Source organism: Volvox carteri (assembly GCF_000143455.1).
Source record: "Volvox carteri f. nagariensis unplaced genomic scaffold VOLCAscaffold_38, whole genome shotgun sequence".
Lineage (NCBI taxonomy): Eukaryota > Viridiplantae > Chlorophyta > Chlorophyceae > Chlamydomonadales > Volvocaceae > Volvox > Volvox carteri.
The window spans coordinates 128,354-143,277 of NW_003307581.1; the positions used below are offsets into that span (position 1 = coordinate 128,354).

Consider the following 14,924-nt stretch of genomic DNA (forward strand, 5'->3'; position numbering starts at 1 on the left):
GCCACCTCTGCGGCGGAACAGCTCCACACGTGCCATTGTGGCCGATGCCTAAATAGAAATGTGGCCGTGATCGACCTGTTCCATGTCGCATTAACCCATTCCTTTCCTGAATACCTCACGTCCCGTGCGGAAGACTGCTGATTATACAGCGCCAAAGGTTGGATGCATTAGTGGTTTAAAAGCAACGAAAGCATGCCTTCTGCGTTTCACCGCAACCCCATCCACCTTGACCCCATTTCCAATGCGCCCTAAAAAGGCAGCCTTTTTCTGTGGGCTGGGGGACAGAACTGGACGCCATGAGGTCCGCTCGATGACAAAATTGCGGCACCCACTTCAGCCCAATCCAATTTAACCTACACCGCAACGCCAAACCTACAACATTACACACAACATTAGACACCACAACAGCCAAGCGTCCCCATGCGGTCACATGCAAATAAACATCTAACAGCGAGAGCCCGCACCAACAACAGAACGGCTACAGCAGCGCATCTGCATAGAAGCTTAATCCGCGGAGAGTCAATCCGGCCTATCACTATCACCATGACTAACAACCATGACCTTTAACTTAGAAGTTGAGCAGGATCTTCTCGGGCGGCACTCCCTTGGCGGTCAGCAGCGAGGTAATCGCCTGGCACATGCCCTTGTGGCCGCACAGCAGCGCACCCACAGCGCTGGCAGCATCTGCGGGGAGCTTGGACAGCCCCTCCCGCTCAAACACGTCGTGGACGTAACCCTGCTTGCTTTCGCTGAACACCTGCACCACCTTGACGCCCTTGGCTTGCCAGTCAGGAAGCAGCTCCCGGTACGCAGTAGAGTCTGTAGAGCCAGGGGTGACCAGATGGATGGCCAGGCCAATGGATGGCGAGCGAGTGGAGAGAGAGGTGGGAAGGGACGCATGTCAAGTCAGGACGACCTAACCACAAACATGCAACGCGGAAGAATACGAAGCTGTCCAAGGCCTTAGGATTGGTGGGGTTCAAGAAGGAACCAGTGCGGTTAGTACAGAATGCGTTGCATCGTAAGTTACCCAGGAAAAGAGGAGCAGCCACCCTCCAAAACAAGCCTCGCCGCTCAACCTGGACTCCCCAACAAGGGAGCTCCCTAAGCTGATCACCCGCGGAAGCACACAGCCAACCCGACCCTCAGCAAGTTAGCAAACCATGTACATCATACCTTCCCACCCCGCCCCTGGAACCCAAATACCTCCCACCCTTTTACCGGTGTTTCGGGTGCCGTAGTATAGCGTGATGTCCCTGCCTGCAAGCGTCCCGCTGTCAATGACTGCCCGAATGGGGCTGATGCCCGAGCCAGTGGCGAACATGAGCACTGCGGTGGTGTTGGAGGCCGGCAGGCGGTCCAGCGGGAATCCCTTGCCCATGACGGGGCTCACCGCCACTTCAGTGCCATCCCCCGCGTTACACAGCAACTCGGCAGTAGTGCCTGCGGGCATACCAACGTACGCATGTCAACCAGCTAGATCTCGACTACAGCTTTGGGGATTCCCAGGGCCCGGAGCGGCTTAATGGACAGGGGGTTGGCGGAGATGAATGCCAAGTATAATTTGTTGGAGGAAGCCACAACGGCTTCGTCTCCAGGCAAGACTATGTTGCCCCGACGTGACACCTAGCTCCATGTCGTAATCGGGCCCTATTCTTGGGGTTGACCGCGGGTCTCTGCACGGCTGCCGCAAACCCAACCCACCTGGTGCACCCTTGATGAGGAACTCGAGCAGCCCGTCCGAATGAGCGCCAGGTGCGGACGCGATGGCAAAGAAGCCCGGCTTGCTGTCACCCACCTTGATCTACGGAGCCGAGTCGCAAGGCATAAGGGATTACGCTTTAAGGGGGTTTTCCATGCTAGGAGGCATGCTGGGCCCGACCCGGGTGAACCGGCACGTTATAGCAATAGCAGTGAAGACAGGGGACCACCAACCAAGCGCAGCCGCAGTTATGAATCGGGGATTAAATGAAAGATCCCACGGAAGACCACAGGCCCCCCGCCCACCATCACTCCGCACCATCACCGTCGCAAGCACCATCCACGCGTGCGCTATCGCCACAACTTGCACGTCGGCGACCGGGGCTACCATGCCCCCACTCGCACTGTGTCACCATGACCGCCTTTCACACACACCCTGCCCTGGCTCCTGCCTGCCCATCGTACCTGGATAAACTGCCCGGGCACAGCGTACCCGGCGGCAAGCGGGCCTACGTCAATCACCAGCTTGTGAAGCGGGCCGGCGGCAGCGGACGTATTGGAAACAATCCTGCGTGTGGACACGAGGGGCGGCACTGAGCTTTGCGCCTTGTGCAACGACCCGACCCGGCCCATCAAGGCATCCCGCGCAGCATGACATGTGGCATAGTTTAGCATCATTGATTTTGTTTCTATTTTGTGCATATGGAATGTAAAACCTTATGGCCTGGGACCAATACATGGGCCAAGGCAGTTGCAGCGGCAAAGCTGGACTCCGACCTATACGGGTCGGTCGAATAGCGCGAGGTCTATAAGGAGGAAGCAGTTGCAGGGGACGCAGAATTGACAGATCCCGCGCTGCTGACGTGAAAGCGGTAATCGCATAACAGTTCGTCGCCGACTGCTGGGTGCCTTACTTGGCGGGCTTGAATTCCACAGGGGCCCCCCAGTTCGCATGGACCTTGACAGACGAGCGACGGCCCGGATGACGGGGCGGCTGCGCGGCGGAGAACGCGGGGGCCCGGCTGCTGGTGGTGCTGCGCCGCGGCGGCGGAATTGCCCCAGTGACCGTACAGGCCGCTGCTACCGCGTTAGGGGACACGGCGCTCCATGTCTGCAACCTGCGAGTTAAAAGCCAGCGAGTGGAACGACACCGTGCTAACGAGGGCGACTTTCGCCCGGTGAAATGCAGCAGGCCCCTTTGAGTCGGATTGGCGCGAAGTTATAATTTGGGCGTTGGGGGCTATGCTTGAGAAGCGGACGCTCACCTGGGCCTGGCAACCGCACTCGTCTGCCGTGCAGCGCGACCGGCCACGGCAGGGCCCCCAGAGAACGACTTGGCGCGCAAGGTAGAATTTTGCATGATGGCGCCTATGGTAAGCTTCACGTCCGCTTGGCGCTCAACCGTGCACCTGGAGCATCAAAATCCGCCGACAGGTCTCCAACAAGAGGATGAAGGTGATTGCAACAGCATACGAACACGATCCAGTATCGCAACAACTAGTGCAATCGGCTGATCGGCCGATCAGCGCCGTGGGTATATCACCCGATGCGATGTGGTCACAACGATGAAGGCTAGGGAGGGTGTTACAAGCGCCTGGCTCACCAGTTCGCCTTACACTCCCTCGCAAGATTGCCCAGGCACCGTGCTGCTAACCAAAGTCTCGTTGCCTGTGGCGACGACAGGTTTGGTTGCCCAGCCGCTCCAAGCCCAAAGGCAGTTGCTTTCACGCACCCTCGTCGTAAGAATAAAATACAAGTATATACTACAACCAGAATGCAAACGAGAAACGGTGTCGTGAGCAAAAGGTACGGACGGGGTTGTACACCATTGGTTGTTTCTCGATGGATGCTGATCTTCTGCGAGGCCAAACGGTCCAGCCAGCGTCCTGGCATGTTATGTGAGCTTTTTAATCATAAAACGCGCGCGGTATGAAGGCTGAGAGAGCCTACGGTAGAGCGACATCTAAGGAGTAAGCCAGGCGTGTTAAGAAACCGAACCACAGCGGCATCTACCGATTGGCCTGCCCAACTTATGGGTCAACATGTTGCACGTAGGGAAGTTGTATGAATACCATGATGTGCTGCCCGGCCGAAACGTTACAGCTCAGGACATGGTCAGCCGTCGCAATGTTGACGGTACCTTGTGTTTAAACTATGTACGTCCTCCCGAGAATGCATGGCCCTGGAATGGGACTAGAGGGTACGATCCGTAATGCCTGCCGTTGGCCTTTAAGTTTCCAACCGTTAACGACCGAGTACAGGGTAGGAAAACCCGGAGCCCAGGACTGCGCTATACCAAGGTGGAAAGTTCATCTTCACAATGATCGATTTTCAGATAGTTGCGCAACTTTCACAATGTGTGTCCGGATCCCCCTCTCTTGCCCAAAAAGCCTTAGATATTCCCTTTGCCTGCACAGCCGGCAGTCACACGCCAGCACGCATCGCTCGCTCAATTAATCAGCTACCATCCAGCATTCCTCACATCCAAAGCCTCTTGCCAACTCTTAGCAAACCTCTGATCGGACGGCATCGGCCCACAGGTAACCTACGCACATATGAGCATCGGCCTCTTCCCTCCTGAACTGCTAGTTGCACTGAGGCATCAGTCTGCATCCTAGCCCTTACCGTCGTCCGTCCTGCAATCCACAGCTTTAGTCTGTCGGCATCAATTCAAGGCGCGAACATTCAAGGCCATTTTCATCATATCATCCTGTTTTGCTGAGATGACGTAGTGCTCTTGGTAGCGGTTTGGAATGGTTTCGTAGGCGGTTTCAGAGCTCAAATCAAACCACTCTTTACAGGGCTCTCGTCCAAAGCAATCAGTGCATCCATGCATATCACACTTAGCAAGCGGTCTGGGTACATCTCTGGGATCACTGAACACCGTACATGACGTCGATACCGCGGGCATCACACATGGGGACCTCCCTTATCCTGGGACCACACACACATCACTTCATCAGCGCTTCCCTTCGCATTCACGGACACATGTATTCACGCTAAACCACTTCCACTACATGGCATAAGAATAGACCATTTTACAAAGTGGCAATGATTTTTTATTGGATTATCAGCATAAATTGAAGGCATCGCCCGTGCTCACCCGCCATCCCGAATGACCCTAGGCGCCCTGTAGCGCTGGGAAAGCCCTATCAAAAAGGGTAAACCAAAGGGGACAACCAAAGGGTTTCCCCTTTGGTTTACCTTTTGGGTTCCCCCAAAAGGGGTAAGCCCATGCCAACGCTCGCGCCCACATTCGTCCCTGATAGCGGCGGGGTCTGGTGCAAGTAGCTGTAGCGCTTCCCTAGCAACGGCAAATTCTCCCAGCGATTCTGTGGCAACCCTACCAGCTGCACCCCCTCCGTTAGGTTCTTGGTAGCCATGACGGGTGGGCTGCGACAGCACCAGTACGTCACACGCCGCTGGATTTCCACATCAAACTGCTTTGCTGTCTCAGGCTTGGAGAAACCCGACAGCGTGCGACTGGGCTGCGGCAGGTGCACCACGCGCACATCACCGTAGCGCTCCAGCACTTTGTGGAACTCCCAGTCGGAAAGCGGTGCAGCGACGGTGATGCGCCGGCCGTAGCCTCGGGAGCTCGTATCGTCAGTAGAGAGGACAAGCTGGTCGGCGGTGAGCTGTCCCGGCGGCCGCGGCACGGCAGAGGGGACCACCTCGAGGTAAGACCGCTGAGGAGAGGCGGTTGGGAGGGCGCAGGCGAATAAGGAAGCGGTTGAGTGAGCCGGCAGCACGTGCAGATGCGGGAGGAGGCGAGAAAAGACATGGTTGGGGTACTGGGTGCGGAATCGACAACTAGTCATTGAGGCAGCAACCCCCAGCACTCCCCAGTGGCGGTTCGGTTGGGTATTTTGAGCAGGTCAATATCCATCAGCTCGAGAAACAAACGTCAGCAGGATTCATCAATGCTTCCAGATTACTGAAAGGAACATATAGACACACACACACACCCCAGGCCCAACGGCATACCTTGATTTCGTCGGGAACCTTGGGGTTCTCCAAGAACGAGTATTCTCGGATGAACACCTTATGCCCCGAGTAATCGGTGTTGGCAGGCAGCTCAAATCCCTGCTGCAGCTTTTTCACTCGCAGCACGTGGCTCAGCGCGCACACAAACGGAAATGTCGCCAGCTTCTCGTCATTGATGCGGCAAGACTGTGTTTGATACCAGTTCTTGGAGCAGTAGCACAAAAACTGCGAGAAGCCAGTGGCAATGTGTTACATGCTGTTCGATTTCCAGTCAGTCCGTCTGTCTAGCCATCCCTTAGCCAATAAGGATAGCCGCAACCAGTCAGACAGCGTCGCAGCCTTAACTCCGACTTACCCTGGGCATCACCAGCGTGCGGTTGGTTATGAGCGCTGCAGCAAAGGCGTAGTAGGCCTGTTGCAGCTGATGGTTGGCGGCCGTCACGTGGAAGCGAATCATTTCCTCTGTACGAGGCACCTCCCATGAGTTGAAGCCCTCCGGCATCTGCAACACAGCACGCGCGAAGATGGAAGATTGGATGCTCCCACGAGACTTTTGGAACCACAATTCTCCATAGGAGAGGGCAACGAGCAAATTCCTCGGCAGCAGGAGTGGAACCACTACGCGCAAAATCCGAGTACTGTGCAGTAGAACAAGAGGCCACCGCCACCACTTCCTACCTTGAGCTGCTCCAGGGCAAATGTAATCAAATACGGTGAAGTGTAGTACTCGGGCTCATCATGGAACTTCATCGCGTCCCGCATATTTTGGCGCTTACTCTCCATCGTGCTACCACCCCACACCCAGTGCACTTCATACAGAGGGTGATCCAGCTTCTGCAAAAAACACATGCGGGTTGGTCCTGGTCGGTTCGCCTCGTGCACAAGCAAGCCAAGACTTTGGACACAACATACCAAGCGCGGTGAAACCTGAACCCGTCGCACCCCTTCTATGACCGGGGCTGCCACAACCTCCTAGCTGCTTATCCAGCCAACATGACTGCCAGCAATTAGCAGGAAAACATACGCTAAGCACCTAAGTACGCTAAGTACCATGTGCCATCCATAGCATGGTTACAAAGATGCCACGTCCCAAAGCAAGCGGTGCGAACCACCGCAGTGCAAAGGACCTGAAGCAAACAACTCGTACTAGCCTTACCTCCCACAGCCGGGCATTCACATAGGTATACGTATTCCCAAACATGGATGCGGGCAGGAAGGAGACCGCTGTGGTGTTGCTATAGGCGCAGTAAAACATGCGGTCTTGAGTTTGAGTGGCAAGAGGCATGTCCGCATCGCCGTGAAAGTAATAGCCGCGAGAGACGAAATTGAAGCCATCCTGGTCGTGGCCAATGCGCTTGTCCTGCCAGGACAGCCAAATGTTGAAGAACTCCAATCCGCCTGGCCACTGCCGCATGAAATAAATACCTGCGGCGAGGCCCGCCCCCGGGTGCACATAACAGTTGTTACCGTAGAGCAAAGCAGGTACACTTGGCCTTCATCCTTCCACTGCGAGGCAAGCACAGAAGCTAAGGGCCGCAAGCCTCAGCCAGAGGTTTACTGCACGATGAAGGCGATGAATGGATGCATCCTAATGTCCTTTTCCTAGTAAGGGTGCCTCCTCTCCCCTCTGACTCCACAGGGATTCCCGAAGAGCGGGCTCTGGCCGGGTGGTCACCGTCGGTCCATGGCATTAACGGTCCATTGTCTACAACCGCGTCTTGTCGACCCCGCAACAGCACCGTACAATGCGATGCCGTGAGGAGAGCAATCCGTAAAGAAGCTGTGATAAGGAAGCCAGGAAAAGGGGAAACTCGCAACCCTGCGCTACCCACCAGTGTTGATATTGGCATGTGGGCTAGTCAAGGCTTCCAACCCCGTGTCGCCTTTCGGGTTTTCCGAGGTGACGGCGTCTGTAGCAATGACGATGTGAACGGGTTTTTCTAGCAGCGACTTGAAGTATGGCAGCGGGTCGTTGAACCACACCACGTCCATGTCCGAGTGGACGACGTGAACGCCCATCTCGTAAACGCTCTTCATAATGTGAACCTGAGGCAGCCGTGCACGCGTTAGGGGCATAGATACGTGGCTCTTGGGAAGCCGGGGATGCTGCCGTGGGGAGGCTTCACGCAAGATAGAAAGCCGCTTGCACTGAAAGCATTTTAGCTTCCCAGCACCTAAGCTTAGCTCCACTTGCATGCAAAGAACGTGGTGCATGACCTGCTTTGCAATTGGTCGGGACCACGCACACAGCTTTGCGCTACGCTTCAGAACCCTGCCATCCCTCCACCCATTCCACACCTTGTTCCACGTTGTCATGGACCAGTGGTGGCCACCCCACTGGTACTTCGTGTCTGGAGGGAGGGTTATTACCCGTTTTAAGCTCGTATCCAGAGGCTGCGGGATGCCTTGTTCTCTTGATGTGACACGCACCTGAGCCCTTGTACTTAAGGCGGTCCTGGGGGGCGTTGAAGCACTGCTTAACCCCCATGGAGGCCAGTGCCATAGAGGTCTCTGGGTCCAGGGCTGCTATCAGCCAGTAGGAGATATTAGCCGCCTGGATGTTCTCGACATAGCTGGGTCCGAAGCACTTCCAGATAATCTTGTCGACAACCGTGACCAGGACGGTGTTCTCCCGCGCGACCCCCTGCACCAGCTTGCGGGTGAGCGGCCCGCAGTGCGCAGTTTTTGCGCCGGCAACCTCGGATAGAAGGGCTCTATTGCTTTGACTAAAAGGTAAGTGCCATTCAGACTGTGTGTTAAAGAACCAGGCGGGGTGCACATGTCTGGATTGTGCTGAAGCAAATAGGACTGCAGAGAAGATCATTACACAGAAATGCAACATAACCGAGAAGCTGAAAGGAAACAGATGTAGGCCTGGCATGGAATGTCCATGGATTAGCTGTGAACAAGTTCGCAAATTAGATCCGGGTTGAGCTGTTTCCACAGATAAAATACCTTTCATCTACCATATTATGATCACCACTATTACAACTATATGTAAAATTACATATGTCTGTTTGCGACTGTAAGGTTAGCAAGCGGCAAGGGCACTACATAAGCACGGCTGTTTATGAGCTCCAGTTCTACGAATAGTTTACCCACCGCGCTCCTAATGTCTACAAAAGCGAGAATCTGAAATGAGACGTTTGCAAACACATGGTCTTTACGCACTGGCTTTAGGATTTCTCGCGAACCTCGCATCGTCCTCGGGGGACTTTTGGCCGGGGGAACGGTCAACTCCAGCAGCCCAGTACTCAGAGGGATATGGGTTGCCGGGGCGAAGCTATTCCCGTGGGCGTAGCCTCCAGGCGACCGGACGCACTTGCGCACATATGACCCGCGCGTTCGTACAACGGTTTACGCGTGACAACACGGTCTTAATCACCGCCATGGATAAGCTGGTCTGGAAGACCTTTGGACCTAGCTACGTGGAGAACATTCAAGCGGCGAACATCACCTATTGGCTTATCGCGGCGTTGGACCCGGAGACGTCCTTGACGCTGGGGGAGCTGGGCATCACCAACTGCTTCAACGCTCCAACCGAGCGGCTCAAATACACTGGCACGGGTGCGGTATGCTCATACAGGACCTAGTATGACGCCGGAAAACTCAGGAACTTATTGCTAACCTCCAGCCAATAAGGGGGTTTGTGTGCGGAACACGGCACTTTGTCCAGGCAGCTTTCCTGTGGCCGTGGCGTGCGCTGTCCGAAGCTCATAAATGAACGGCGAAACGAAGCTAGGCTGCCGGTGGCCATTGTAACCAGCTGAGCCATTGTCACTAAATTGACTCCGACTTGCCTCAAAATTGCAGATGCCAATTACCACTGGGGCAGCCACCACTGGTCGCAGACCACGTGGAACAAGGTGCGTAACACCTGGGGTATCTGCTCCCATCCGGCGCGCTCGGGAGGTGGGCCTGAGTGCGCTACGGACCCGCCGTGTTCCAGATGGCGGTTCATTATGGCGGCGACAGATGCTCTAGGGCCGTACCGTCGCGCCTGCAACCCCAGCATCGCTAGGTCTGCGTCTCCCTGCCTCGCTCCTTCCCCCCCAACCAGGCAGTTCGTCTTTCCCAGCCAGGCAGCCAGCCATCTCCAAAGTCTTTCTGTTGGAGTCAATGTACACCAGGTGCACATCTTGCATTGCTTATCTGCAACCCCTTGAGCCGACCGTACTGCAACCCTTCACGTGCCCCAACCCTGTGTTTACGTTCGCGTCCGGGTACGATCTGGATCCGCTTGTCCATTTCCACACAAATCCCCCGGTCAGGTGCACATCGTCAAGGCGGTGTACGAAATGGGCTTCCACGTCATCCACTCGGACGCCGACGTGGTGTGGTTTCGTGACCCGCTGCAGTTCTTCTTGTCACAGCTGACGGGCCCAGCCCATATCATCATCAGCGTCGACGCCTTGTCCACCCACAACCCTCCCGGGGAGGTAGATGTTGAGTTTGCCTCCAACCCCTACACCAACATTAACACGGGTGGGTGTCCAGGATCAGAGGCTCAGGACCAGGATCAGGGCCTGACCAGGTCAGCGGCAAGATCTATGCCGGGATCAGGGGTATAACCGAATCCTAAGCTGACCGGGGTGGAGGACATCGACGCCTTATGGCGTCCTTGGGAGTAGAAGATGAAGATGCGGCGGGACATGCGCAGAAGGTTGGATGGAGGAGGCGGAGGGTTCCTGGGCACTTTTCCGAGACAAGATGCCTTTATGGTCCTTCAAGGTTATGCTAGCGGACGATTTTCTGAAGCTGTAGATGCGTGCCGTTGGAGCCAGCCCCTGGTGATGGGCTTCCCCTATCGCTTCTTAACCCTTTCCCATCTCGGTCCCTCCCGTCCCGCGCCTTTAACCCATGTTGCCTTGGCCTGGCATGGGCCGTTTTCGGGCCTCCTATACCCCCGACAGGTATCTACTTTGTCCGGCAGTGGCCCGGCGGCCTGGCTTTTTTCAACGACGTCTGGCTGCCCATGCAGGACAAGAACATTGGCCACGACCAGGACGGCTTCAACTGGGTTGTGCGTGGGGGTTTCTTCCGGCAGGAGATCCCGGGGTATGCCTACATTCCCCCGGACACCTCCCTGCGGGTTTTCTACGCCGCCTACAGCAATTCCACGGCAGTGGCCTTCCTGCCGCCGTCCATGTTTGGCAACACCTACACCTACGTGAATGCACGGCTATGGCAGGTAATGTGCACCAGGGCTCGCACTCTGTCGGTGTGGGGCCCGGGGAAATGGGGCTGCTGCTATTATTGGGGTTAGCCCATGTTTTCGGAAAGAGTAGGCGGCCCGACGGCGGGGACGTTTGTTGCGTGGCGAGGTGTCTACGGAACGTGGCCAGACGATTGGCTTTGCCGCGACTAATGATGAAACACAGCAGGCCGCGACTGATGTTGCGGCGGCAGTCTGACGAGCAGTTCACGTTTCTTAAGAATATATGATCATGCAAGATGATATAGAGAGAGAGAAAGGGAGAAGAAATCATACGGAGAATCATACAGAGCGGTTCGAGAGGTAACGAAGCCCCCAACTGACTAATTGGTTGTGTGGTACTCAAGACCGTGCCGACCTCCCTTTTGTCCCGCTTAACCCATCTCTTTTCCCTAAGTGCAGCGGCTGAATCATACACTGTACGCGGTGCATTGGGTGTGGGGCGGCCGAACGATGGAGAGCAAGCGCCAGGATATGCGGGACGCGATGAAGTTTCACGATGAGCCCGAGTATTACTCCTCGCCCTACCTGCTGACCTTTGATGTGGATCAAATACCGGTGAGCAGGGGGAATTGGAAACAGGGAAGCCAGGCAAGGTGATGCAGAGGATGACGTGGAGAGAGAGAGAGAGAGAGAGAGAGAGCAAGGAAGGGGAAGACCTTACTGCAAAGTAATACAGTCGTGTCCATTTGGAGGCTCACCCATTACATGCTCTCTACAGCTATGAGCCTCCACGCACCAATTGTGCTCGCACCGGTATCAGTGGGTGCCTCGTTACCCTAATCTTTGCAGATGCCCCAGGACTACAACAGCTGGAGCGATACAGAGGAGATGATTCGCTTCCACGTGACAGCCGCCAACCATCAGCTGCAACAGGCCTACTACGCCTTTGCTGCAGCGCTCATAGCCAACCGCACGCTGGTGATACCCCGGGTGCGTGAGACCCGGGATGGTGATGGGTTTACGCATGGCAGTATAGAGTTGGTTATTGCTGGGCGAACGGTGGCAATAGGGAAACCCTCATTTAAACCGTCGCTCTGTCCAATCGTTTTGGGGTTGCCATCGACACGGGACACAGAGAATTGTAGGCTTGGGGTTGAACGGACGCTTCGAACTAACGGTTTTGATTTCCGTGATGACGCGTTTTGTAACCCCCGTTTTTGCTTCACTTTCTCTTTCCCTGCCTCTCTGGATCTGCTATGCAGTGACCCAATTCTGTGGCCATGTTCAGGCTGTGCACCTGCCTGGTATCTTGTAAACCATCCACAGACGGACCCCGCCCTTCCTGTCTGCTTTGAGCCCTGCAGTTTCTGTGCTACTGCTCCAAGAACTGGTATCAAACACAAAGGTGCCGCATCAACGAGGAGACGGTTACCGTCTTCCCCTTCACCTGCTCGCTAAGCCAACTGCTGCGCTCCAAGCGGCTGTCTAATGGCTTCGCGCTGCCCCCCAAGAACCTTGAGTACGCGGGTCACAAGGTGTTTATCAGGGAGTACTCCTTCCTGGAGAATCCCAAGGTACCAGACCTCATCAAGGTGCGTACTCGTCAAATCGCCTCCCGGCAGCGCTTCCAACCAGCAGGCCTCTCTCCACCATTCTCACATAGGGGTAGGGAGTTCTGTGAACCTAAGGTCGTTCCTCGGAACAGGGCGATTTCGCGGACCTTTTGTAGGGGCAAACTGGTGGTCATCAAGGTAGCAAGCAGCAGCGTCCTGGATGTCCTCTAGTTGCATCCCTTCTGCCCCCTGCCGGCAGAATCTGCCGTCTGTAGTGTGTCTATAGCTGCGGAAGCGCCTCGCATTGGTTGGAATGCAAGGCATTTAAGTATGCAGGTGTGGCGCAATAGCTAAGTTATGGGGATGTCGCGCCGGGTTGCTGGCTTGCGGATCGAGCTGTTGCAAGGTAGTCATCTTGGTATCAATTGCATGTGGGGCATCGGCTTGCGTGGCTAGCGAGTTCCTCAGTTCGCCGGCAGTGGGATGGTTGCTGACCTGCCCTTCACACGCATGGCGTCCCGTGCCACCCGTTTATTCGCGGCCCTGTACCCAGCGTCACTGCTATCCCGCCAATGTCTCTAACAGGCGTCCACGGCGCCATCCATGGCGCACAATGTAATGCAGCGGCGCTGAATGCCCCTCCTTCTCTTCGCACCCGACATGCTTCCATGCATACGCACCCTCCCGCATCTTCGCCTGCCGCCTTCCCTGCAGACGTCCTTCCTGGAGATTGTGCCATCGGACTCGCCGCGAAACCACGGGCCCCTCCAACCCGATCAGCTGGTCCTGTCCGAGGGCCCCGCCACACGCGGTTACGGGCGCCGCATTACCGTCCCACCGCAGCTGTCTGACAGAGAGCTGTGGGCCGTGCTACAGCGATACCCGCGTGCACGCATCGTGCACCTACCTAGTCCCACCCGCGTGCTGTCCGGTTTCAGCCGCATTAGCACCTGGGGGCAGTTTGACGACGAGATCCAAAAAGTGGTGGCGTACTGGTGCTGCAGGACGCCGCCCGACATGAGGGTGCGTATTGCGGGGCGTGGAAAGATTAGCACAGCTATTGCGCCTGTGCTTGCTTGGGTTAGCTTGGTCCGCCGCATCGCGTCGATCGCTCTCTTCTCCTATACACGACATGCTGCAGGCCATGAACCTGACGGACAAGATCCAGCTGGTGGCGCTTCCACCAAACCGCTACCGCAACCTGCCGGAGATCAAGAATTCCAACTACCTCCATCAACTGGGGCCCTTTACTAGGCCGCAGTAGTTGACATTTCGTGGCAGTGACGGTGGCTGGTTAAGTGCCAGCCGGTTGCACAGCAGCGGCGCGTGATTTTTTGATTTCTGTGGGAGATCGCAGCATACTTGCATTCATTCAGGCAGGTTCAGACAGTGATTGGAATTAGTGCAGATGAACGCCTTGACGTCTTTTCTCCGACAGGGAAGGCAACCAACTCGGTGTTCGCATCGCCAGGAGGGCAGGAACTAGGGTTAACGTAGTACCTTTTCCTTTCCCAGTCCTTCTCCCTTCCTTCCCCCGTTCTTCCTTCCTCTTCTTGCCCCTTCCTTCCCTCCCTCTCCTTCTTTCCCTTCTTTCCCCTCGCTTCCTCCCTTCCCCTCTCCTTCTCTTGCCAGCATGTTAGTCAAGTTATCATTTTTCATCTAGACAATAGAAGGCTGTTGGTTTAGTTTTGTACAAGTTATGAAGATTTGCCATGCATCGTACAATTGGTGATGCCCCCGCTGGAAAAGTCTCAGACAATTACACGTGCTACAGCAATGGTGACGGCATTCCATTTGCGTGTCACCAATTTTCATTGGCACTACAGTATGCATGGCGGAACGACCCTGCCAGCAAGAATTTGCTGGATGGGAATTGGATCGCGCTGGAGTGCTAGAACATTGTGCTGGCTGGGTAGCTTGGGGCAATTAGATTGCACTGGCATAGGGTTAAGACTGTGCTGGAGGAGTAGCTTATGGCAGCTAGATGGCGCTGAGGTGCCACAAAGTTTGGGCTGGTGGGGTAGTTTGACAGGTAGATCGTACTGAGGAGCTGGGTGCCTCAGCAATTTAGATGGCCCCGTCCGCCAGTTAAGATGGAGCACCAAAACATGGTGCGACTAAGGGGCCCCTGAAAACGGCGTTTCCCAGCCCTGATTCCTACCCTTCTCATCCTCCATTGTCAAGACCTGGAACTTCATGGTGCTGATAACCACGTGCTGGGTGTGGCCTGTTATGAATATATCCGTGGCATTGCAAAGAGATTGACGTAGCTTTTGAGTTATGAACATTCTGTCCAGCCTAATGTCAAGAAACCGTCCGTCCGCGTGCATGCCTTGCAAGTGCTTTATTTAATCACCCTTTCGCCGGATGTGAGGTGTGGCGGTTTGTTGACATGGAAGTGTCGTTGGATCCCTTACCCGCGGGGTGTATGTGGATGGCAGCTGTATGCGTCGCTGCATCGGTGTCGCCCACATTCGCATCCCCACTAAGCCACATCCACGTTCTTTGGGATGGGAAAGCATCCC

The 14,924-nt window shown here is 55.6% G+C and overlaps 2 protein-coding genes across 2 annotated transcripts; one reads left to right on the forward strand and one right to left on the reverse strand.

Moving 5' to 3' along the window:
• Positions 1–312: 312 nt before the first annotated feature.
• Positions 313–8,569, reverse strand: VOLCADRAFT_106094 (uncharacterized protein; the record flags this gene model as incomplete). The annotated part of the gene is made up of 14 exons (XM_002953768.1): positions 313–819; positions 1,222–1,443; positions 1,705–1,804; positions 2,167–2,269; positions 2,616–2,819; positions 2,967–3,110; positions 4,906–5,390; positions 5,689–5,913; positions 6,044–6,190; positions 6,367–6,522; positions 6,845–7,113; positions 7,521–7,734; positions 7,987–8,039; positions 8,119–8,569. The coding sequence occupies 14 exons, from the start codon at positions 8,567–8,569 to the stop codon at positions 569–571; spliced, it is 3,024 nt and encodes a 1,007-aa protein (XP_002953814.1). The 3' UTR covers positions 313–568.
• Positions 8,570–9,020: 451 nt separating this feature from the next.
• Positions 9,021–13,663, forward strand: VOLCADRAFT_94533 (uncharacterized protein; the record flags this gene model as incomplete). The annotated part of the gene is made up of 9 exons (XM_002953698.1): positions 9,021–9,255; positions 9,502–9,554; positions 9,960–10,173; positions 10,602–10,879; positions 11,306–11,461; positions 11,696–11,836; positions 12,211–12,438; positions 13,114–13,422; positions 13,541–13,663. The coding sequence occupies 9 exons, from the start codon at positions 9,021–9,023 to the stop codon at positions 13,661–13,663; spliced, it is 1,737 nt and encodes a 578-aa protein (XP_002953744.1).
• Between the last annotated feature and the right edge of the window lie 1,261 nt (positions 13,664–14,924).